Source organism: Bacillus rossius, chromosome 3 (assembly GCF_032445375.1).
Source record: "Bacillus rossius redtenbacheri isolate Brsri chromosome 3, Brsri_v3, whole genome shotgun sequence".
Lineage (NCBI taxonomy): Eukaryota > Metazoa > Arthropoda > Insecta > Phasmatodea > Bacillidae > Bacillus > Bacillus rossius.
Window position 1 is genome coordinate 30,682,000 of NC_086332.1, and position 26,896 is coordinate 30,708,895.

Below are 26,896 nucleotides of genomic sequence, written 5' to 3' on the forward strand. Positions count from 1 at the left end.
TAAGCCAGTATTGTTTAAAACAAAAAAGGTTTGGTGACAGAATTATTCAGTGAGATTTGATTAGTTGAAATCGAGAACATTTAAAGACATTTCTTCTTCGTTATAAAACAACTTTAACTATTTCAGTCGTGGAGTAACCTTTGAGTCCACGGAGTAGTAATACATACTGATACGAAAGTGGTAAGGTTGTCTCTCCTGCATTTCAGCGTACTCTCGTCCGCCATATTTTTAGCGGTAATCGTGTTCAAAACAAATGGCAGAGGAAACAAATCGCAAGATGCTAAGTCAGAAACGTTATTTGTCAAATTTTTTTTAAGGTAAAATATAACTAGTAAAAAAAAACCTCTCTGCGTCTGATACTGCGCAGGCATGTGTAGAAAATGTTTCGTTTTAAAACCTACTCGTATTGAAGGTGTCTCGAAGGAACACAGACATGCATATTACTGTAAAATTTCCTTCTGAATGGAAGGAAAAAACGACGAAGGGGGGAAAGATTGGTTGAATGCATTAGGCCCGATTAGAGCTTAACGTCTCGTTGGTGTCTCTGTGATGAGAGATTATGAGATGTGATGAGATGACAGTGGAGCATCGACGGAATGAATGGGTGGTAGGAGGCTGTAGTCCCTTGGGAAATTGCACAATCTTACGGTAACGTCCGTCACGTTTCCCGCTTGAGAAAAGTCCGTGTTGAACCCCGGCGGGTGATCTGACCACTCAGACGCCGCACTCCCTGCGAAGGCGCCATTCGTCCACCCATAAAAGTGGGGTGGATAAATAATGGCAAGAAAACTATGTGAAATTAGCGTTACTCCTGACTGGATGTTAACGTAACATCTCCTTGTTTTTGCATGTTTCTTCCGTGCACGTTATTCGGTCCGCCCTGACACTGTAGGAGCGCAGTTTTGCAAATGGCGGTTCTTATCGCTTGTTCCCAGGGCCGAGCTAACGCGCCTGTAACAGCTCGGGGGGAAAGAAAGGCTTTGAATGCTGTTATAGTGTTCCCAGAGGATCTCCCCGCGAAACTGTACTGTTTAGGTTTTTTTTTTATCTCACACGGAGCTCTCGCGTCTTTTTTTTTTTGTTCCGTTACTTTCTGCGGACGAGCGTGAAGAGGATTACGAAGGTTCGTGAAACCAATTACAGCCTTAATTACGTAAGAGATTTTATGTTTTATTCATTTTTTTTCGCAACGGCGTGCAAGCTTAGGTAGACCCCTACTTCACCCAGAATTTGATACTGCGAATATTTGAAGAAAAAATAAATAAATAAACTGATACCATTGATGGTTACAGGGGAAAATACACTGGTTTAATGGTTAAGCAGCTTTCGAAGAGAATGTACAATGACACCCATTTTATCTATTGAATTGTGTTTTCTGCCTTACAGTACAGACTGATACATTTAATAACATTGTTTGTTTTTTCTCTCGTGGCTATTTATTGCTTTAGTATCGCGTTTATAGAGTTCATATTTGTCAACCTATCACTCGGTATTATGATATCGAGAAAAAAAGGATATATTGATTCGTTTTACTAGCGCACATTTTTTTTTATTGAAGATGGCTGATTGGGGTTGACTTTTCTTGCCAAACTGAACCTAATGCCACAGTTAAAAAGACACACATCCGTACCTGACTTCAGTAGGGCCTACGAATACACAGCCCATCGCACCAGAGTCCAGAGTCGCTGACTACTTGGAGGCTGGGTTGGGGCCATGTCAGTGAAAAAGTATGGCGCACATGACGTTTCGGCATGCTTTGTTGTAAACATATTCAATGCATAAGTTGTTCGCAGCTCGAACGTACTACGCCAATTCAGGGAGGTCGACTCGTGGAAAAATGAACTTCGTCACACGGAGTGTAAACAACGCCGTAGGTGCACATAACTGAGTGAGTAAATACTAGTTATTTTGAAATACTGCAGTTTTAATCATGTTTACTTCTTAATACAGCTTCCTACGGTACATGATTAATTTTGTTATCGTTTTAATCTATTCCCGTGGTGTTTCTGACTGTTTATCCCTATCGTAGAGAGTGTTGATTCTGCCTTTTTGATGAATATTACCTACTAATGGCTTCAAATTTGTTACCTTTGTTATATAAATAGCAGGTGAACACATTTGAATAACTTCTCTGAGACACGTGTAAATAGTCTTTTCGCTTATCCAGCGATATTTATGTGTGCTAACGTGGAAAATTTTCTTTATTTTTTATTAACAGTGAACTTCAAAAGAACGTGTATGACTCCTTCACATTAAAACGTTTTTTTTTTCAGGGCACTGTTATTCATACTAAAATTAGCAAAATTCACTTTCTGTTTACAATCCCCGTCTTCCAAAAATTGACAAGTCTTACCTTAAACGAGTAAATATTGCTTTTATATTTAAATTACGATATTTTGCATAAGAGCTTTAGGCTGTATTACTGTTAAAGTCCTAAATTAAGACTTTTTGGAATGTTACGAAATATGATTTTAAAGTGTTTCAAAGTTTATCAAGCTTACAATTTTGCTCACATGTATCATAACATAGGAATTAAATAATTTTATTAAGAATACTTTAAAAAATGTTAAAACGTTTCTCCTATAAGTTAATTAAAATAAAATTAGTTATTCATCAATGGTAAATTTGATATACATAATTACATTATACTTGATTTGAAATATTGAAGTGACTCAGGATTGGGTTATGTAAATTCTAGGAGAACTTCTTGAGATAAATGCATCGATATTTGCTCAGTGTAGTACTACGGTAGAATTTTATCAGTTTATCAGATCTATTTGTAATTAACTTTTTCTTTTCAAAAGTTTGATGAATTTCGATTCTGTTTGGACAACATTTTAATGATTTATTTTTAAGTTTTATGTATATGCGTATTTTTAAAACTGAGATATTTTAAACTTATTTTGTTTAATTTTAATGAATTGATACCACCACCAACTGTTGTAGGCTACTATGAAGAAGAAAATTCTGATAATTTTTTCTTAATGATTATACAATAGTTCAGCCATTTTCAAGAGTATTTAATAAAATTTAGACATTAGTAGGTTTAAAAAACCTCTTAACCAATAACGTGTTACAATATTTATGTTTAATAACAGGTTACGGCTTGTTACCGCCAGTAACGTTGTGTGTCCATTTGTTTCAAGCGACCGTAAAGTAGCCCCGTTGCGTAACCAATATGTGCATGTGTGGACGGGACTAGTTGCAGCGTTGCGTGTGAAAACTTGACACGAAGATACGCAAAGGGCTCGATCGGTCATTCGTCGGTTTTCGTCGTCGCGCCAAAGGAAGTCACGGCTCGACGAAAGACCAGTGGAGACGGGTGGCGTGTTGTCATTTTTCTTCATTTTTCGGCCCAATTGAACACAGAAGAAATTCGAGTTCCGACGGATGCGTCCTCGTACAATTCTTGTACAATCCTCTCCCTGCCCGAAACTTCAAATCAGCCAATAAATTCGAACCACCGTAAAGTACCCTACTTGTAATTCTTCGGACATCCACCAACGAGGTGACTTCCTTTTCTTTCTTCTTCTAAGCGAGAGGTGTATAAAAATATAGGCGGCCGCTGCATGTTAATTTGCGCTCATATCTACTGATCCTCTGCCCTTCTAATGTACCTATCTATGGGACGTAACGTTTGTTTTTGATACGGAGACACTGTAACGTATGAATGACACGGTGGGAATTCCAACATCGTTGCACCGTGTCGTGTCGCAGAGTTGTACGTAACGATAACATGCAAAATATGGATACCCACATTAACAGATTTTTTTTTTTTGCTTACAATGTACAACAAACAATTACTTCAAAGCTAGTGCCCATGCACTGTCGAGCAATCGAATGCCATACTGAAGCTGTAATGTTAGCTACTAACCCCATTGAAGCCCATAGTGTCCTGCAAACATCCTGTGTATTTTCAGAAACGTATTCTCCGGAAAGGACACGCACGTCACTTTAAGAAGCAGAACTGCAATCCGCCACTGGTTACTACCGAAGTTACGCGATTGTTCGCTAGTGAGCGTTTGGTCACCATACAATCTAGGCTAATGATTAAGTTCTTATTGATCGCCTGTTTCACAGATGGACCCATGGGCAGGTTTGAACCGACAATTTTTTTTTAAAATCCTGATAAGTGATACCGGAACATAATTATCATAATAACTGGCCAAATAGTTTTACTTTTAATTTTGTGTGACAGCGCTAGAGATTGCTTATCAAAACATTTTCAATGTCTCTTGAATTTAGTTTAAACATTTCTACACCCAGTGCACTGGTGCAAATTGTGAGGCGTTACCTCATAACCATGAACAGCATTTTGTACATTGCTTTCCTCATCGAGTGAACTTATTGCTAGCATAAAATGACAATAGAGATTTTAATTTTCAACGTCATTAATAAAGGCAATGAGAACTTGACTTATTTTTCATATTTTATGCAAATTTTATAATTTAATATTCTGACATCCTGCTGTAGTGCACGGACGTTTCATTTTATGTGCGCTGCTTGTTGGTGACATTATTTGTTTTGACAGGTCCAGAATTAATGAGGTCTGCCTCGTATTTGCCAGCACTCTCGTCACAAATGGCGCCCAGAAAGCGGGAGGCAAATTAGTAGGTGGCTTAATGGGAAAAGTTTTCAACTGTAATTATTTGCTGTTGGTTAGGCGGCGTGTCGTGTTTTGATTAATTTACTTCACACGGCACTAGCAGTGCCTAAACACCCGAGCAGGATTTGGTCACCGTTTGAATGACGCATCCACGATTGGAAGCAGCTGCGTTAGGCGGTAGGACAAGAATGTGAACGGGCTGTATAATTCAGACTGAAGAACTGAAATAACTGTCGTAATATTTTATAACTACAGTCAATCCTCAATAATAAACAACCCTGAAGGGTTCATAATTTAATCATTTTGCAATTATTGAGGGTGTATTTACCAAACTACATATTAATAAATGTAAACATAATTTTTATATAATTTTTAAATTAAAATCATATTAGATTTTATTTTATTCATGCTCACACACCAAAAATAAAAAAAGTGTATGCTCCAAGGAAACGTGCACACAATTTTCATACAGCACCAAAGATATATTTTAGGTATTGTAAAATACAATTTTAAAGTGACTGCACATATGTGGCTTGAAAAAAATTAAACCACTAATTTTTAAAGGATTTAAGATAGAACAATAAAGCTAAGGCATAGAAACTACTACCACATGATTGATATACCATCATTTTGGAATAATACGTGATTTTTAAACTTTTCTCTCCATCCTACATCAGTATTAATTTAATTGAAACTTCACTCTGTTTCTTTACATTATTCTGGACTATTTTTACTAACCAACCTTTACTACACGTAATTGCTTACCCTTGGAACAAAAACAATTTTGTATTACATAATAACTATACTTTTGTACTAAAGAAATTACTCAGCATTATAACTCCTATGTAATTTATAGGACTGCGAAAACACTTTGTATTAATGACAGTTTTGTACTAACAGGGTTTTTATTAATGAGGTTTCATTGTATTCTATAGCTGTTGTACAACTCCTTACCAGCTCTACATGTTGTCCTATCCAATAAATGGGCAGCACTTTGGAGGACAGGGATTAGAAATTCTACTGGAGTTGCTTGTATACCTGATTTTTAGAAAAAAAATTACCCCTTTCCATCTCTAACTCAGTGCAGGAGGCTAGATTTAGAGCAAAGACCTCTCTATTGGGATTCTGGCATGCTACATTTCGATACACTCTCAATTGGGAATTAATGTGTATATTTGATGGAATAAGCTGGCCGCACTTTTCATTCTGTGTTGAGAACATATTTTGCCTGTGAGTTTTTTTTTTTTTTTTTTTTTTTTTTTTTTTTCATATTTTCGTATACTGTACAGTCTTTAAGTTTACCGTATTCAGAAATTTCCTGACCTGCTCATTTCATGTACCGACGTCACCACTTGCGTGGCAACTTACAGCCCCACATGTAAATTTCTGATTATTAATATAAATTATTTCGTGATTCTACATGTAAAGTAGCTAGACACAAAAATCTATTTCTGCTTATTTTTTTTATCGATGTGACAAAAAACATACGTAAAGGCTCCGTCGTCTAAATGTAGTATGTAAAACGTTCACGCTACAGTGTATAGAGCACCGCGCCGGTCTGAGGAAGTCTTCAACACAGTCGTGCATTCTCGACTCACACGATGTTTCCACCGCAGAAAAGAAAAACGCAGTTGAATACACATTACAAAAGAATAAACAATATGAAAACATATAAACACCGTTAATTTTGTCTGATACTTTTTATAACATGAAACATTATTCTAAACTGTTCTTTCACATCCTAATTATAGTTTTGAACCGTATAACTCACACGAGTATTTATTAATATTTTTTTTAAATAATAAAAAATGAGCATCAGAATAACTTTGTGTTTGTAAGTTGTTCCAGTTCAGACGGAGTTGACAAACTTGAAAAAATAGTGACGTGTAATATGTTTTATTTATAGCAATTTTGTTGTGAAGTTATGAGTATTGTTCATGTCGCTAAAGATACGCTAATAGTACCTAGAGTTCCCGTTAAAACAATCGTGTTTGAAGAGGTAGAATTTTTTTATTTTTTTTTACCTTCTCTGCGGCACTTTGACTGTAAAAAAAAAGTACGAGGGAGGACCGGTGAAGTGTTATGTACCTACCCGTGAGGATGGCACAGATTGTCACCACTTCCCACTCTTAACAAAGTGGCCGTGTTGACGCCTCGCGCGTCAAATGCGGTTCAGCGTGAGTGCTGTTTGTGCCCCTGCCCCCTCCCCCGCACTCTCCAGGAGGACGTATTGGAGTTGTGGGGGGGAACTCGGTCAACAACCACCACAGTTCGAGCTTCCACCGCTTCTCTCGCCGCAGGCAGAGCTGCGGTTGTACACAGCGCATTCCAGCTGATATGTAGGGCCATTTGTTATTCGCGAAAAATGTCGAGACAAATTGTGTGTTCAAACACTTTAGCATCGTCTGAGTTTCGTAATTGGTAGGGGCATGCATTTTTCGAGGAAAAAAAAAACAACCTGAACGCCTATTAGACTCCCATTAGGTATTCCCGCACCAGCGGTTTGTTTCTCGTGATCGGCGGCCGTCTGCGAGAGAAGTCGTTGCCTTATTTGACGACCGAGCCACTCAGGACGCGTTTTGCTTCCTCACTGTGATTGCTGTTGTAACATCCGACATGCACCTGAAAGAAACTCACCCAATCACAAAACACTGACGATGCTACAGTGTTTTGACTTTCAGCTAGTCTCGGAATCATTTCGCGAGATATGAATGCCCATGGTAATTGGTTGAAGTTTCTCTCAGTTACATGTTTTCTGTCGGCACACGAATAACAGCTGTTCATTGCAGAAGAAAACACATCCTGATTGGCCCGGACAAATAGGGAAATGGCTAGTGGCATGTATCTTCCGCGAAATAATCTGCTAGCCAATTAGACAGCAACAAGGTATGTCCGCGCTAGCGATTGTTTCCTTGTAATTGGCGGCCGTCTGCTAAAGAAGCCATTCCCTTTTTAGCCGGTCCATTCAGGACTTGTTTTCTTCCGCACTGGATGGCTGTGATTGGTGTGCTGACGGTATAAACGTGCCTGAAATAAACCCAGCCAACCACGAAACACACACAATGCTGCAAAGTGTTAACACACAGCTGGTATGGGTATCTAGATATCATCTAGCAATGACATCTCTTGGAGGCGGCCGCCAATTAGAAGGAACTATCGGATTTTTTCGCGGAAAAATACTTGCTCCTACTGATACATTCTGACAGTTATTCCTGCTAACATATGCACTCTAGTTTAATTTAGACGTAACCTGTCCATCTCCCTGTCGGTAACTACAGTAAATTTATGGCATTTTGAACGAAGACTGCTCCTCCAATAAATGTTTCTTTGTAGTTCAAACAAATATTTTTTGCATAAACCTAGCCAAATTCCGACTTTTGAGTGCTGGGTTCCGTAGGAAAGAGAGTAAGCATATATTATGTCGGAATAGGAAGAAGAATGTAAGATATTTATTAATTTATTTTATACTCCAATAAGATGATTGTGTGTTCATGTTCAAACTAAGAACACTCGGTACCCGTGACGTAAAAAAAAACATATCGGTAAACTTATGAAGATCTCTGGATAACTTGTACTCAGCATTATTCATAAATTGAAGATGAATTTTTACAGTGCACTTGACCCGAATTACAACATGTAAGGACCAGTTATTCCAAATTTTAACTCACCGATTTGTTGATAGAGAAATATTTAGTACGAATACGATTATGTGCTTTTTAGTTGTAACGCACTGTACATATCTTTCTGTAGAAAATATTTGTGACTGATGAATTCTGTGCGCATCGCTTTTGAGTGCATGCATATTTTTTTGTCAGATCATATCGCAGCGTTTTTAATTGTAAATTTCAGCGGTAAATCTATTATTTTAATGGGAATGTAACGTGCATGACCTATGCCGATGTTGCATAAGTATTTCTATCCTTTTAATAAGTATGACGTGTAGTACGCAAAACAATGCATGGTAACACGTATTCGTTTAAACTTTTTTTTTAAGTTTAAAATACTGACCTTGTGAAATACGTGTATAAAATATGTCTTTACAGGATGGGACAAAAGGTGTGTATCGTTTTTTAAAGGCTATTAAAAAAAACGGAGCAATTTACAGAAATGAATTTTATTTAATTGGAATCAGTATACATAACTTTTTTTTTTTTCAAGTTCTTAAGCGCGGGTCCCTGTTAGGTAACCTCAAGGAAAATGTTTTTAAAAATCGTCTTCACACCTTGGAAGAACTGAAGATGCAAATTTGGGAGGGAATTACCACTACACTGCTCTAAATGTGCCGAAAAGCAGTCGAAAAGTTCCGAAATCACCATCAATGTATCTTTGCTAACAGCCACCATCTTCCTGATGTAATCTTCACAACTTGATAAAAAAAATGTGGATGTATCCGAACTCCATTCAAATAAACTTCATTTCTGTAATTTGATCCTTTTTTTTAAATAGCTTTTCAAATCCGGTACACATATTTTGCCCCATCCTGTATTTACATGAAGTATGTTATGGTTTTTAACAGAACTGTTCACATCAGCGCAAACGCTCTACACCGCCTTTTCGGACTCAGTCGAAACTCGTCTCGAACAGAATCTGCCCCGAGAGGTGTATTGGACCGTGAAGAGAAAGGGGAGGGGCGTTATTGCCCCGAACCAACGGCGGGCCTTTCTTTTTAAGTGCAGTGCCAACTTGGCCGCCGCATCACCGAACCGGCCATTAAAGTGATTGTTGTGGTGTGGGGTTATTGCGTTTCACCCGGCAGTTGGTAACATTTTATCTTGGCTCTTCTCTCTTCTCTTGCCAAAACAGCAGGGTTGCCACCCTTTTCTGGCGAGGGCGAGCAAAAAAAAAATGCCCCGATGTTTGCTGCTTTTAACTGTCCTGATTCTAACTGTTCAGGAATTTCGAATTCTAAAGACGACGGCTATGGTTAATAAAGCCGCATTCTCTGTCAAAAATATTGTGATGTTCTTATGTTTATTTTTGTTTTCCCTCGCACAGTTTTATTAGGAAAGAAATATGTGGAAATTATAACGTTATTATAAATTGTCTGGAATTTTTTAAGAATGTTTTTATTATATTCGTCTTTGGCTGATAGCTAATAAATATCATTGTATTAGTTTTATAATATATATTTTTTAATTTTAATTAATTTTCCTATTTTTGTCTTAGAGTGTAGTCAAATTTTACAGCGGGGAAAAACCCTCTATTCTCAAGGTATTCGAATTTTGGTGATTTCTAAAGTATCGAATGATGTCATGTAAATCATTGAAAAGAAGTCCTTTGAATAACTCTAGTCTTACTGGTTGTTGCAGATACTTCGTGTTCGTAACTTTTTCTTCTTATCCGTGAGCCAGTTGATGTCTTAATAAATGAATTTTAGTTAGTGGAATTTCTTTATAATTATTTAAATTTCATTGATAGTAAAGTTAGTGAAAATATTTTACGTCATTTACGTCACAAGTTCATGCACAGAAACGTTTGAAAACAACGATATGTCGTTGTTATGCAGGATGGGCCAGAGAGAACTGAGTTATGGCTTAAAAGGAGCACAGTGCCTAATATTAAAAGAGAAAGAAAAAAATATTTATAACGTGAATGGCTGATAAATAGTTAAAGTGAGGAAATAATTTTAGTTTTCTTTTATAAATATTTCTGGTTACACCATAAACGATGACATCAAAAGACGAACTTGAGTTCAAAAGTTTCTTTTAAATTTTATTTATTGGTGATTCATGAGCGCAATTCATCCTTATCAGTTCCACTCAGTGTGTTTTCTAGAAACCTTGTAAAGTTGTAGCACAGTACAGTGAGTGGCAGCGTGAAGTGAATGGCATTTCGCCAAAAGTATCGCCTTGAAAATCACGTATCAGAGGTGAACTTTTTATTGGCCTCGTTTGATTAACATGTACATTTGCATTTGCTCTGTGGATTTCTCGTGTCCTTTGGGAAAGGGGGGGGGGGGAAGTTCGTATTTGTTGGGATTCTGAAAAGTTTGCTGCACAGCGCGAAACAGGAGAATGGCGAGGGACAACTTCATGTAAATGTACGAACGAAGGAAAAAAATGATTTATTCCTAAGTCGTTTTTCTGGAAAAGAGCCATAAAATAATTTTAAGTAAAAAAAAGTAATTACGCTATGAATTTTTTTTGCAAACTAGATTTTAAAATTTCTGTTTTAAAAGTAACTCCTTGTGGGCACATTCTGATCTGTGCAAAACATTTTATACATTAATGGCGAGGTTTTTTTTTCTGTAAAGAGTTTTTACTTACGAATGAAATTAGTAACTATTACTTAATTCACGCATTAAACCAGTTAAAATCCTAAGTTAGAAATAAAACTATATCGAGCTGTTGAATATCAGTTTGAACATAGTCCGTAAAATCATAATTTTGATGGGTACGTTATACGATAGATACGGCAAGATTATTTGCGTGAATATAAGTAAGAAATATATTCTTTGTGAGAATTGGTTTTGAAAGGCGGAAAAAACCGGACTGGAAGGTGATGTGAAAACTGCTGGGTTTTAATCCAGGGTATTGCATGTATGTGTGTGAAGTTTTTAATAAAATTGTAAGATTAGTTTAAGTTTCGTAAGCCGCCCCCAGTCCAAATGACATCCAATGCCAATCAAATCTTGAAGAAAAAATTAATTGTCACGTCAATTGCTGTAATACCACAATATCATGAACGCATTTCTTTTAAGAAAATATTAATTTATGCTGCCCTGAACACACATCTACAAACAGTGCACAGTCGTCAAGCGATCGTACGCCAACACTGTATTGAACTGCGGGCAGGGCTGTAGACAGAATTTTTATGAAGGATTGGGTTAGTTTAACCATTGTATCATAATTTTGATGAGATTTTTTTAATAATTTATGTTTAAAAGAAAATTTATTGCCACACTTTAATCGCAGGGAATATCGTGTAGACTTTTAGAAGTTCAACGTTTACAAATATACATTTAGTTATGATTTTGTTTGAGGTAAGAAATCCAAACTTTCATTTAATGGTATTTAAAATATTTTTTACTTTGATCTTTTGTCAGTATTTTATTTTGTTCAAAAATGGCGTAAGTACATACATAAATGTTATTAAATACATTAAACACACATGTCAAATTTGCCTGAAAGACATGCTTACTGAAACACGTATGCAAACGGGCATTAAACACAGACTACTTGTAAAAAACTATTCCTGTCGCTTCTGTTTATAAGGTATGTCGGGCTGTAATTAGGAGGAAATAAATTATTGTAGGCCACAATATCCATTCTAAAACAATCTCTTTGCAAACTATATTTTTTTATTTTGTCTTCGCTTGTGGTTTTTATTTTATTTATTTTAAATCCTGGGGGGGGAGGGGGGTTGTGATCCGCACTCCACGGACCTTCCCCCTGGCCTGGAATTGCGAAGCCACGTGCTTTGTAATATGAAAAGACGGAGAGCGGCATGTGCTGTGCTGCACACGTGTGGCGAGTGGCGACAGCCCGTCACCCCGCCACCCCTCCCCCCTCCCCGCACGTCAGCCGAGCCCGGCGTCTAGACGCCGGCGCCGCGGCGTCGCAAGCGGGCAGTAAACATGTGCTCGCAGACGCGCGGGCTGCATACATAGCAGGCGGCGCGCCGCGGGGAGTCTGCATCACCCCGGGAGGGGGAGGGGAAAACAGGACACACGAGCTTTATGCGGGCCTCCCGGGGGGGGGGGGGGGGGGGGTTCTTATGCTTCCTTTTAAAAAATAAACCCTAGATGCGTTAACCCTCAATGCACGTCGCGCTCTCGCCTTCTGCCGTTCGGATCGCCTCGCATGTCGCCGGACATTCCGCTCAAGTTGTTTCCCCAACTCGGTGTACAGCAGGTCCATAAAAGAATGTCTTAATTGTAAAATTTAATAGCATAAACTTTAAGCGTTGTAGAGTGTTGGTTCAATGTCACTGTTAAAGCTACCCGATGATTTGCCATAGTTGAAACACAGAATTGAATAAGCTATCATGTCCGTTACTCCGGGCTTGTTAACCAAAGCGTGGGAAGAATTTAACTTAAGGTTGGATGTGTGCCGTGTAACTAAAAGTACGCATAATGAACATCTGTAAAAAAATCCTAGGTTAGTTTACCTTCAATTTTATGTATGATGTGTTGTAAATAGCCTAAAATAAATTGTTATAATAAATGTACCATTGAATCTGGGACATTTTTATGGACAACCTGTACGTTCGGTGTGTATTACCGCGAGGACAATATTTGAATCCTAGGACTGTGGTTGTTCCCTGCTGTCCTGTGGCTAATTTTATACATAGTTTTTGATGTGTAAACATCTGAGCTCTCGGATTCCGGCATTTGGTAGGAGTAATTTCGTGAAAATGGAACGGAAGTCGATGAAAGGAAATGTTTCACAAATATGGCGGACCCACGTTTAAAACATTAACCTTTATATAGTCATTTTCGTAAACATTAGGTTGCAAACCAAACGTATTGGTGGGCCAAATGAAACTTTATGATAGTGAAACTACCCTGGAATATATTTGGTAAACTATAATAATCATAGTAAAATTTAATCTTTAAAGTTTTAAAATACCCAGGAAATTGGCATTAAATTTATTATAATAACTACATATTCTCTTTGCAATATGTAAACGGCCTCAGTAGTACAGCGGTCAAGCGTGAGCTTGGTAATTTGAAGGGACGTGGTTCGAATTTCGTCACTGGAAAGTTTTTTATTATTTTTTAAATAACATAAATATAATAATATGTAATAATAATGTTTAATTTGGTTTATAATGTTAATATTTGTTTGTAGTAATTATTTACAAACTTATTTAAGTTTTTTAAGCGAAAAATGTACAAACAAATACTTAGTGTTTTAATACGTGTTTTAAAAGTTTCATGTTAATATCTTATGAGAAGGAATGGACCTATGGTAAGGTTCCTTCCCATGCTTAGATGGCATGTAAAACATGGAATGACCTACCGGGAGAGTTGAAACCTATTTCACTTATCTCGTTCAGGGAGAAGTATAACTACTGCCTACTGCAAACCCATTTTTACTAAAGGCAATGTTATACACTTTATTAGTTTTAATCAATAATAAATATTAAAAATTAAGAATCTTATAATATTTAGGACAAATTATGTCATATATATTTATTATTCTCTAAATTTTATTTATTTAATTTTTCAAATTCAAACGGAACATTATTGACTGTGTTGACTATTTTTTTCCAGCCATTTTATTTTTTTATTGTAATTAATTATTTGCATGCAATTTAAAACTATTTTTAATGATGCCAAAGAAGTATAACTTCTCAAGCGCGTAGGGTTGACATTTTTCGCATTCTAAAAGCGTATTTACACTTCAAACCTGACACTTGGCGGGATCTTTAATTTTATCACACATTTCAAAGTCACGCTACAAACAGTCAAAGACCGTTGCGGCTCGCTGTTAGCGTCAGTTTGGCGCAAGGAATGGGTAGGTCCATGGCGCGGCTATAGGGGTGGTGTAAGAAATGAGTGGCTTGTATCATCAAAACTTTATTTTCTTTTAGAATGACCCTCGTATATAATTATTTATTAATGGCGTTGATTTTTTTTTTGTCACGTACCGATCATAAAACAGGTAGGAGCCTAATTTGGCCGTTCATAAATAAATAAACTATTTCGGGGAACCACAGGAAAGTGGAACCAGTATGCCCGGAGCCCGAGTTCGCTCAGGACTGCTAGTATAGTGTCTTGCGTCTGCGACGTATGGCTACGTGCGTAAGTGGCTTTTGTTTTACCGTTTGTCTGGTTTCGTTGTTTGATCATTTTGTTGACGTGCTGTTTTGTAGTGAAATATTCCCCACATTCACTTCGAAACAACAGCTACGCCAACGAATTCTAGCGGCGGGTTGGGGAACCCAAGGGTGATTCGCGTCCAGAAACGTATTTGTAAACTCAATTTGCGTGTATATTAATTACGCTCGGCAGTATTTGAAAGAATTCCACGTTAACTTGGTGTCCGAGTTTGCAACGTGAGAAGACGTGAACAGCAGTGGTGTAACCAGGATTTGTCTATGGAGGGTGTTAAGAAGCATGCCCCCCCCCCCCCCCCCCCCCCCCGTATTAAAGCGGGGGGGTCCGGGGGTCCTCCCCCGGGAAAATTTGTATTTTAAGGTGTAAAATAGTGCTATTTTAGCAGTTTTCGGTACTTAAATTTAAATATTGTAATGGTGAAAATTTTATTAATTTTTAATATGAAATATGTTTGAGTGATGAATAAGAATTTTAATTAAAGAATTGGTGCTTGGGGGGGGGGGGTGTTTCAACCCCTAAATCCCCCCCCTGGCTACGCCCCTGGGGAACAGGGACCACGAGGTATGACGAGGCCGCGTGTCTGCGCAGGTGCCGGAGGAGAACCGCGCGCTGCGCCTCAAGGCCTCGGCGGGCCCGCCGCCCGACGCGACGGCCCCCGGCCCGGGGCAGGACGCCGCCGCCGCGCCGCCCCCGGGCCCCGCCTCGCAGCCGCAGCTCGCCGAGCCGGACCCGCGCGTCACCTGGAACTACTTCGACGAGCGCGGCTACGTGGGCCGCGGCGGCCTGCGAGCCGGCGAGGACCCGTACGCGCGCAACCGCTTCAACCAGCAGGCGAGCGACCGGCTGCCCAGCAACCGGGACATCCCCGACGAGCGACACCCCATGTGAGTCCCCGTAGCTCTGTGCGGCACAGTCCCCGTAGCTCTGCGCGACACAGTCCCCGTAGCTCTGTGCGACACAGTCCCCGTAGCTCTGTGCGGCACAGTCCCCGTAGCTCTGCGCGACACAGTCCCCGTAGCTCTGTGCGGCACAGTCCCCGTAGCTCTGTGCGGCACAGTCCCCGTAGCTCTGTGCGACACAGTCCCCGTAGCTCTGTGCGACACAGTCCCCGTAGCTCTGTGCGACACAGTCCCTGTAGCTCTGTGCGACACAGTCCCCGTAGCTCTGTGCGACACAGTCCCTGTAGCTCTGTGCGGCACAGTCCCCGTAGCTCTGTGCGACACAGTCCCCGTAGCTCTGCGCGACACAGTCCCCGTAGCTCTGCGCGACACAGTCCCCGTAGCTCTGTGCGGCACAGTCCCCGTAGCTCTGTGCGACACAGTCCCCGTAGCTCTGTGCGGCACAGTCCCTTTAGCTCTGTGCGGCACAGTCCCTGTAGCTCTGTGCGGCACAGTCCCTGTAGCTCTGTGCGGCACAGTCCCCGTAGCTCTGTGCGGCACAGTCCCTGTAGCTCTGTGCGGCACAGTCCCTGTAGCTCTGCGCGGCACAGTCCCCGTAGCTCTGTGCGGCACAGTCCCCGTAGCTCTGCGCGGCACAGTCCCCGTAGCTCTGTGCGGCACAGTCCCCGTAGCTCTGTGCGGCACAGTCCCCGTAGCTCTGTGCGACACAGTCCCCGTAGCTCTGTGCGGCACAGTCCCCGTAGCTCTGTGCGACACAGTCCCCGTAGCTCTGTGCGGCACAGTCCCCGTAGCTCTGTGCGGCACAGTACCCGTAGCTCTGTGCGGCACAGTCCCTGTAGCTCTGTGCGGCACAGTACCCGTAGCTCTGTGCGGCACAGTCCCTGTAGCTCTGTGCGACACAGTCCCCGTAGCTCTGTGCGACACAGTCCCCGTAGCTCTGTGCGACACAGTCCCCGTAGCTCTGCGCGGCACAGTCCCCGTAGCTCTGCGCGACACAGTCCCCGTAGCTCTGCGCGGCACAGTCCCCGTAGCTCTGCGCGACACAGTCCCCGTAGCTCTGTGCGGCACAGTCCCCGTAGCTCTGCGCGACACAGTCCCCGTAGCTCTGTGCGGCACAGTCCCCGTAGCTCTGCGCGACACAGTCCCCGTAGCTCTGTGCGGCACAGTCCCCGTAGCTCTGTGCGGCACAGTCCCCGTAGCTCTGTGCGACACAGTCCCCGTAGCTCTGTGCGGCACAGTCCCCGTAGCTCTGTGCGGCACAGTCCCCGTAGCTCTGTGCGGCACAGTCCCCGTAGCTCTGTGCGGCACAGTCCCCGTAGCTCTGTGCGGCACAGTCCCCGTAGCTCTGTGCGGCACAGTCCCCGTAGCTCTGTGCGGCACAGTCCCTGTAGCTCTGCGCGGCACAGTCCCCGTAGCTCTGTGCGGCACAGTCCCCGTAGCTCTGTGCGGCACAGTCCCCGTAGCTCTGTGCGGCACAGTCCCCGTAGCTCTGTGCGGCACAGTCCCCGTAGCTCTGTGCGGCACAGTCCCCGTAGCTCTGTGCGACACAGTCCCCGTAGCTCTGTGCGGCACAGTCCCCGTAGCTCTGTGCGGCACAGTCCCCGTAGCTCTGTGCGGCACAGTCCCTGTAGCTCTGTGCGGCACAGTCCCCGTAGCTCTGTGCGGCACAGTCCCCGTAGCTCTGTGCGGCACAGTCCCCGTAGCTCTGTGCGACACAGTCCCCGTAGCTCTGTGCGGCACAGTCCCCGTAGCTCTGTGCGGCACAGTCCCCGTAGCTCTGTGCGGCACAGTCCCCGTAGCTCTGTGCGGCACAGTCCCCGTAGCTCTGTGCGGCACAGTCCCCGTAGCTCTGTGCGGCACAGTCCCCGTAGCTCTGTGCGGCACAGTCCCCGTAGCTCTGTGCGGCACAGTCCCCGTAGCTCTGTGCGGCACAGTCCCCGTAGCTCTGTGCGGCACAGTCCCCGTAGCTCTGTGCGACACAGTCCCCGTAGCTCTGTGCGGCACAGTCCCCGTAGCTCTGTGCGGCACAGTCCCCGTAGCTCTGTGCGGCACAGTCCCCGTAGCTCTGTGCGGCACAGTCCCCGTAGCTCTGTGCGGCACAGTCCCCGTAGCTCTGTGCGGCACAGTCCCCGTAGCTCTGTGCGGCACAGTCCCCGTAGCTCTGTGCGGCACAGTCCCCGTAGCTCTGTGCGGCACAGTCCCCGTAGCTCTGTGCGGCACAGTCCCCGTAGCTCTGTGCGGCACAGTCCCCGTAGCTCTGTGCGGCACAGTCCCCGTAGCTCTGTGCGGCACAGTCCCCGTAGCTCTGCGCGACACAGTCCCCGTAGCTCTGTGCGGCACAGTCCCCGTAGCTCTGTGCGACACAGTCCCCGTAGCTCTGTGCGACACAGTCCCCGTAGCTCTGTGCGGCACAGTCCCCGTAGCTCTGTGCGGCACAGTCCCCGTAGCTCTGTGCGGCACAGTACCCGTAGCTCTGCGGCACAGTCCCCGTAGCTCTGTGCGGCACAGTACCCGTAGCTCTGTGCGGCACAGTCCCCGTAGCTCTGTGCGACACAGTCCCCGTAGCTCTGTGCGGCACAGTCCCCGTAGCTCTGTGCGGCACAGTCCCTGTAGCTCTGTGCGGCACAGTCCCCGTAGCTCTGTGCGGCACAGTCCCCGTAGCTCTGTGCGGCACAGTCCCCGTAGCTCTGTGCGGCACAGTCCCCGTAGCTCTGTGCGGCACAGTCCCCGTAGCTCTGTGCGGCACAGTCCCCGTAGCTCTGTGCGGCACAGTCCCTGTAGCTCTGTGCGGCACAGTCCCCGTAGCTCTGTGCGGCACAGTCCCCGTAGCTCTGTGCGGCACAGTCCCCGTAGCTCTGTGCGGCACAGTCCCCGTAGCTCTGTGCGGCACAGTCCCCGTAGCTCTGTGCGGCACAGTCCCCGTAGCTCTGTGCGGCACAGTCCCCGTAGCTCTGTGCGGCACAGTCCCCGTAGCTCTGTGCGGCACAGTCCCCGTAGCTCTGTGCGGCACAGTCCCCGTAGCTCTGTGCGGCACAGTCCCCGTAGCTCTGTGCGGCACAGTCCCCGTAGCTCTGTGCGGCACAGTCCCCGTAGCTCTGTGCGGCACAGTCCCCGTAGCTCTGTGCGGCACAGTCCCCGTAGCTCTGTGCGGCACAGTCCCCGTAGCTCTGTGCGGCACAGTCCCCGTAGCTCTGTGCGGCACAGTCCCCGTAGCTCTGTGCGGCACAGTCCCCGTAGCTCTGTGCGGCACAGTCCCCGTAGCTCTGTGCGGCACAGTCCCCGTAGCTCTGTGCGGCACAGTCCCCGTAGCTCTGTGCGGCACAGTCCCCGTAGCTCTGTGCGGCACAGTCCCCGTAGCTCTGTGCGGCACAGTCCCCGTAGCTCTGTGCGGCACAGTCCCCGTAGCTCTGTGCGGCACAGTCCCCGTAGCTCTGTGCGGCACAGTCCCCGTAGCTCTGTGCGGCACAGTCCCCGTAGCTCTGCGCGACACAGTCCCCGTAGCTCTGTGCGGCACAGTCCCCGTAGCTCTGTGCGACACAGTCCCCGTAGCTCTGTGCGACACAGTCCCCGTAGCTCTGTGCGGCACAGTCCCCGTAGCTCTGTGCGGCACAGTCCCCGTAGCTCTGTGCGGCACAGTACCCGTAGCTCTGTGCGGCACAGTCCCCGTAGCTCTGTGCGACACAGTCCCCGTAGCTCTGTGCGGCACAGTCCCCGTAGCTCTGTGCGGCACAGTCCCTGTAGCTCTGTGCGGCACAGTCCCCGTAGCTCTGTGCGGCACAGTCCCCGTAGCTCTGTGCGGCACAGTCCCCGTAGCTCTGTGCGACACAGTCCCCGTAGCTCTGTGCGACACAGTCCCCGTAGCTCTGCGCGACACAGTCCCCGTAGCTCTGTGCGGCACAGTCCCCGTAGCTCTGTGCGGCACAGTCCCCGTAGCTCTGTGCGGCACAGTCCCCGTAGCTCTGTGCGGCACAGTCCCTGTAGCTCTGTGCGGCACAGTCCCTGTAGCTCTGTGCGGCACAGTCCCCGTAGCTCTGTGCGGCACAGTCCCCGTAGCTCTGTGCGACACAGTCCCCGTAGCTCTGCGCGACACAGTCCCCGTAGCTCTGTGCGGCACAGTCCCCGTAGCTCTGTGCGGCACAGTCCCCGTAGCTCTGTGCGGCACAGTCCCCGTAGCTCTGTGCGGCACAGTCCCTGTAGCTCTGTGCGGCACAGTCCCTGTAGCTCTGTGCGGCACAGTCCCTGTAGCTCTGTGCGGCACAGTCCCTGTAACTCTGTGCAACACATGGCTTTGGTTTAGGGTGACCAAATCATAAACTTGAAATAAACGGGACACATCCAAGGAGGGTTTGGGGGCGATACCCTCCAGCTAAAGGGGGGTCCAAGGGGCCTCCATCGAGACGTAATCATTGAAACATGCTCTTTTTTTTTTGCTAATTTTAAGACCTATAAATCTTTTTCAATTTACCTATGAATATGTAATTTAATTTAAATTGTGAGGCGTATAATGGATAAAAACAACAATTTTGCAGTGAATACTTATTTATTGTAAGTATGTCTGACATACTTAAAAACATAATTAAACAAGGTAACTAAAATGGGCGAGTTCAACTGTCGAGGAGGGGGGATGACGGCCCGAGGAGAGGTGCGACAAAAGTGTATCATCAACCCAACGTAAATACGGGTCATTTAGGCGTCCCGGGAGACTTTTTCGGGACCCCGTGTTCGATCGTTAAAAAACGGGACAATCCCGTTTTTACGGGACGTTTGGTCACCCTATATTGGTTACGTACTTAGGGTTTCTTAGGAAAATTGGTGCATATGTAAGGTAGGTGGCCCATATTTCGTCCCCCAGTCGTATTTTGACCCCTACGAGCTCTCCGGAGTGTGTTCTTGTTCTAAACATTTGGATGTTTACTTCACAACTATTCATACATGAGAATATATTTCACAGAAAGAAAAACAAAAGTATATTCATGTTGAAAAAAAATAAAATGAGGCAGTCGAAAAAAAATTGAATCTGTGAAATTTTTTTCTTAATTTCGTCCCTTTTATTAAAAAAAATAAAATAAAATAACGCAATCTACACGTTTTGTTTCTAAGAAAACCAAAAATTTTAATCTATACACACTTTAACCCTTTTTTTTTAAAAAAAATAATTAGTTTTGTAAAAATTGAAGATGTTTAGCCTTCCTAACACGTAGCACAAATAAAGTTTTTTTTTGTTCTGGGACCCGCAGCATAGTTCATGGTACTTTTTTTTTTTAACCATGGATAATATATTCGAATTTTCAACAATTAGACTTTATTTTGTTGCTTCATGCTTATTAATGTCCGCGGTTAATACTGGAAAGATCTTCAAGGAACTGTTTGCAAATAACTTTTAACTATTGGAGGTTCTGGGACAACGCAAAGATTAAATGCCCGGTTAAGAATCCGAACACTATTTTGTAGTAATGTAGGTAGTTGTTTTCATTTAAATGTACAAATGTACAAATATTTGGAAGTTTACGTGAATATTTATGTTTCATTTACAAAAAAAAATCATATAACAGTGCATCCCCTATCCAATCTGGATTGTAATATTTTTGTTACGATAAAGTTCAACTATGGATTCATGCTGATGTATTAGGCTCGATCTCACTCACCAAGTTGGTTATTTAATTTATTGTTACTATTATTTGAGGGTTCTGAGTGTAAATTTATTCATTTATCTTTCTTGTTTTTTTTTTTTTTTTTTTCAAATTTTCTTAAAGAATGTTTACTAAACAACTTCTAATAGCGGTAAACAAAATAACGCAAGTCTTAATATTTATATCTCTAAAATAAAATTTTTGTAAATATCTAGTGAGATAATTTGTGATCCAACAGCACATGAAAGGGTCGAATATGAGTGCATTTACAGTAAAAAGTCCTCAAATAATATTAGCAACAAGGATAGCAAATAAATTCGTAACTTTACGCAGAGTCGTGAAAAATCACGTTCGTGCGCCCACACTGGTACAGTGACATCACTGTCAAAGTAAATACCGCGCGACATGCACGTACGTACACGTGATCTATCCGTTTTGGCCTGACCCACTAGTCTCGTGGTTATTATAGATTCATAGGTGACGGTATTTTGGCTCAGGAATAAAACAGAAGCACTATGAGACTATCAGCATGTATGTATCGCCAGGAATAATCACAAGGAGAACACCAACATAACTAATTATTGAAGTTTGCTGATCCAGCTCAGCGAACACATTTAGTTGTTTGTATATATGTATACTCCGCTAATTCCCCTCTTTCATACGTGGACAAGTCCATTCAACAGAGGTAAATGGCCGCACGGGAAAACCAAAGTCTCTGATTAATGTTAACTGAGACTCTGGAAGACGTAAATAAATATGAAAGCATTAACTAAAAAAATTACGTTAACATTAAAATATAAACATAATAATTATACATAATAACATGAGACACCAGAGGTGTCTCAATAATAACATGCCTAGCATAGCTATATACGTTTTATGTTAATCAGCTTAGTTGTACACAGTGGCGTAGCCAGGATTTGTGTATGGAGGGTGTTAAGAAGCATGGGCCCCCCCGTATTAGAGCGGGGGGTCCGGGGGTCCTCCCCCGGGAAAATTTGGATTTTAAGGTGTAAAATAGTGCTATTTTAGCAGTTTTCGGTACTTAAATTTTAAATATTGTAATGGTAAAAATTTTATTAATTTTAATATGAAATTTGTTTGAGTGATGAATAAGAAATTAATTAAAGATTTGTTTCTAAGGGGGGAGGGAGGGGGGTTGAACCCCTAAAACCCCCCCTGGCTACGCCCCTGGACTTGTACAGTTCTTGCGATGTTTACTAAATATATTTATTCTACTAAAGCACTGGCTACAACTGAGTTCTGGTAAGGACCCAAAGAGTGAGGTCGACCGACCGTCGTTGTAGCGAGGGAATAGACGTTTGTTCAGCATGAGCCGCGAGACTGAACTCGAGCTGACGGGCTCCGAAGTGCGAAGGGCCGTCGCTCCTCAGCGTCAGCGCGGCGCTGGCGCGTGTCAGTGACGAATGACGGCGGCGCCCCGGCAACCTGCTCTGCTTGCATACGTCGGTCCACATCGGGCGAGAGTGGTTTCACGAGAGTAGAGTAGCGACTTTCACCCCGCCGCGGCTGCTTTCCTCGAAAGGCAAAAAAGGAAACCGAACATAGTGCAGCAGCTTATTAAATTAGGATACTCGGTGCCCTGAAAACTTGTCACCTTTCAGCAGTTTTTTTTTTTAATTTTTAAATGACTTGTAGCTATAGGTTTGGTTTTGACAAAACTGAATCGTGGTAAAGGGATTTTTTTTTTATGCGTCTCATTGCTATGCATGGCTAGACCAAATTCACTACAGATTAATACCGGACAGAACCAAGATTTTTGTGTGAAAACTTGGCGTTGTTATCACGTCAGTCCGATAAATGGCAGAAGGTATGCCCAGTATGAACAATGTATATGTTAAATACATATGGTTCCAACATTATGGCAACGAAAATAACTTTGTTTTCTCTTAGAATTTTTTTTTTTAAATCATTATACAGATGTATTGAGAAAAATAATCTTCCAGTGCTTCAAATTAACTAAAAGGAAGTGGACCATGTTTAACACCAGATAATATAAAATTTAATTTAACAGTGCATCTATAAAATATTTTGTAGTCACTCCTCTTACCGTAAGGTTAATTTTTTACAATCTCGCTGGTGCTTAATTGAGTCCAGTGTTAGTTTCCAGTGTGTTTGGCTGGACGATGAGTTGTCCGGACTCCCAAGATAATTGAAGGCGCCGAACCAATGTTGTGAGATATGAACCAAAAAATTCTTAATCTTGATATGTAAAGCTTATGCAGCTTTTTCGCCGCTTTAGTGTAATTTCTTTCGTCATCCAAAGTCAGGAAGCTTGAGTGGGGAAAAATAGAATTTTCGACTCTCCTAGATACGTATAGCAGTGCTTTTTCACTTCAGCAGTTTGTTTTACTTGAAAACTGGGACTTCTGCAATTCTTACAAACAGTAATCACATGTACACTTACCATATCAGAAAAGACAGAATATTATCGTAATGGGTGCGTACCCTAAACATTGTCGGTTAGTGTAGTGTCCGTAAATCAACACGTCTTTGTTAAACCGTTAATAAATATTGTATGTTTAACAATGCCTTTAATTGAAAATGTTTTTGTTAATAACTAAATCCACCATGCAAATCTTTAAATGCTAATAGTTGGAACTGGAGTTGGTGCTCAAACCATGAACGGGCTGTGGTTTAAACGATGCAATATCAATAATGACGGTAGTGAGGCTGTGTGAATCACAACCCTTGTCCAAGACAGCTCTCATATTTAGCATCCTCGTATAATTAATTTGAACTTTAAATCTAGTTTATTATGGTGTGGTGTTTGCGTGGATTTTGTTCGTAACGTAAATATTCTGCGTGCCTTACAGCTCGTGCCCTTATTAAGGCGGAGAGATCCCGTCCATGTTGTGTATTAATTGATTATTTCGTAAATTAATTTACAAATAAAATTATAAAATTATCTTTCATTACGGTATACAAACCCTTCACTGTTTTCTGGTAATTTTCTAGTGAGTATTGGGTTAAATATACTAATATTATTAAGAGGTAAAGTTTGCTTGTAAGTTTGGATGTAGGGGATAATTTCTAAAACTACTGATCTTATTCTGACAATTCTTTCACTAATAGGAAGCTACATTACCCCTGAGTGCTATAGGCTATTTTTTACTCTGACAAAGATGTGTTTTCAGTAAGAAATCAAATAACTGTAATTGAAGTAAGAAAAAGATTAGCCGTCTGATTGATTTATCGGCGTGCGCTGCAAAAACAAATAAAGAAATAAAACGTATAGCAAAAATATTATAAAGTTATTATCTTTACGAAAAAAGTTTGTGATTTCATATATTTGAGTTTAATATTCCAGCCACAGAGACTAATTTTATGTTAAAAGACAAATCAATTTTACAAGATGAGATTTGCAAGTATTCTCTATGAATAGTTAAACAGTATAGAGTACATTTAGGATAGTTTCTGACGTTTATCTTATTGAAATTTTGTGTAAAATTATGTTTAAAGTTTTATGTAAAGTGTTGTGTCAAGTGTCGTGTCAAGTTTTGTGTAAGGTTATATAATATTATAAATGCAAAAGTGTGTTTGTTTATCATTCTCTCATGCAGTAACGGAGATACGTATCTAACATGATTTTTTTTGCACGTAGATAGTTTATGAGCCGTAGAGTGACATAGATTACATATAATATTACAATTCCATCCCTAAGAGAGTGAAAAAAGGGCAAATTCAGTTTTATTATATAAAATCATAGGCGGTAGGTCATGCACATAAACAGTGAGTTTGTGTCATTTATGTATGTCCGCCACTCTATAAAATACAAAACGCCACCGTTAAAAATAGTTTGCCACTTTGTACAGAAACCATCGCGGCTCGATTTTATGTTTGTCCATGCTCCGTCAAATTGTGTACCTATACTGATTTCTGATAGAGAAGATGTCAGGGGATGTTATCTCTGAACTAATGCTATGAAATTCCCACTGTCGCATAAATCCCACGTCGGTAAGATTAAAATTAAAAAAAAAAAGCATGTTCATCAGGCTGGGATTGTAGGTGGTATCGGGAGCTCAACTGACTCCGCGCCGGGTTCCACCGGCCGTCCCGAAACATCCGCGAGGGATTGCCAACTCCTCGCAGACGCAGTAGATTTATCTACTGCACCTCGGGGCTCCCGCTTGTCGGACCATCCATTTCGGCGCTGAAGGGTCGGATTACAGGGGATTATCGTATGATTAATTCCTCACGTTCTCCGCTGCCCTCCGCGCCTTCGGCGGAGACCGCGAGCGTCCAGCCCTGAAGGGCTTTCCTTGCCCTGCGCGACCTTGACAAAAGGCAGTGAGTGTTGGGATTCGGCAGTGGACTTTTACATGGCAGGCATTCAATCAAGGTTTTTTTTTAAAACTCAATCCTTAGTCAGTTATAACGTTGTAAATGAAACAGAAGTGTTCACGTAAAATTACAGATATTTGTAAATTTACATGTAAACAAACGTGTCACTACTAAATAGTGTTCGCAGTAATACTGGGTTCGGATTCTCACCCGGGCGTTTATGCTTTGTGTTGTCCCGGTACCTCCGTTAGTTAAAGTTAATTCTAAGCCGTTCCTTGAATATCTTTCCAGTATATACTGCCCACATTATAAAGCATAATGAAACAAAATAAAGTCAAATTTTTTAATATTTAATTATCTTTCCACGGTTTAAACAATTATGCTTTGAAAGAAACATCAATTAAAATATAAAACTGTGAGCCAATTTTTTTTAATGAATACTCAGTATCAACTCGAAAAAATGATATTTCATCCGTGCAAAAATAACCAAAGCCATGTGTTGTACAAATTTACAATATATTTATTGTAGTATTACAAAATGTTTCTTGTCAATTGGTTTCGAAAGTAATATTTTGTAAAAGTTGATAAAATATTTTTCTGTGTATAAAATAACAGGTTATTAACCTATTTCATATAAGGTTATTCAACCAGTAAAGAGGTATATGTGAGTTAGTTATAATTTATTGGCACCAGCCGTTAAGTAACCAATTGTTTGTTGTTTGTTGATTAAGTAACATTAATGTTTTTTCTATTGTTTTAGTACACATTTAAATGAGTTGGCCAAAACAACAGATCTTCAGTTCTTCATTGTCGGTGTAGATTGTTGCAACATGGCAAGGCAAAACGTTGGGAACATTATTTCTTCGGACGTGGTTCCATCCCAAAAGAAAAAAAAAAGTAGTTAAAAAACTTTTGCGTACCTACATTGTTAAAAATTTCCACCTTCAATTTACGATGAACGCTGGTTATAAATTATCCAGGTATCTTCGTTAATTTACAGCTTTTTCGTATTTTAAACAAACTAAGTTCATTTACTTTTAACAAGAATCCAAAATAATATTCTTGGTATATTAACAAAACATTTTTTTTTTTAAATGTTTTAAATCTGCATTAATAACACTCTTATTTTGTCCAAGTGTGTGTTTACCTTTATTTAGAACGAAACATACAACTCGAAAATCGAAATACGGCGTAGTATCTACGAAGAGCCAGTTATTTAAAATAACGAAGAATTCTTCGTTTGGGTTGAATTCTTCGTTGAAAAGTCTGTAACACTACTGTAATTTCTAACAGTGTAGATGAGTGCTGCAAAGAAAAGTAAGACTGTTTTTAAACCAACAAACATGTGCGATGTTTTTTTTTTAAGGATTTGAAATTTGTGTTTCAGCGTGTGTATGGCGAGTTAAAATAAGGATGCGTGTTAATGGCATGAATGGCGTATTAAAATAAAGTTTCGCTGGTCGCAATTTCCTGCCGGAGCGCTCGTGGTCGACTCGGGTGCAGGTGTAGGGTCCGGGCACGGGATTGGTCGAGGTTGGGCGGGAGAGAGAGAGAGAGGGAGGGTGGAGGTAATTTGCATTATTTCCCGCTCCCAGAGCGAGGAATGAAGCGGCGAAGGTAAGTCGCGGGAAGTCGTTAAACTAGACTGCGCCGAACTTGCGAGCCGGCGTCC

At 42.2% G+C, this 26,896-nt stretch overlaps 1 protein-coding gene across 1 annotated transcript in view; it reads left to right on the top strand.

Annotated features, from left to right (window-relative positions):
* LOC134530457 (polypeptide N-acetylgalactosaminyltransferase 2) overlaps positions 1-26,896 on the top strand; it is a 429,839-nt gene that overhangs the window by 249,050 nt on the left and 153,893 nt on the right. Inside the window, exon 2 of the mRNA XM_063365281.1 lies at positions 14,979-15,274. Within this exon, the coding sequence (XP_063221351.1) occupies positions 14,979-15,274 (296 nt within the window). The remainder of the gene's footprint in view (positions 1-14,978; positions 15,275-26,896) is intronic.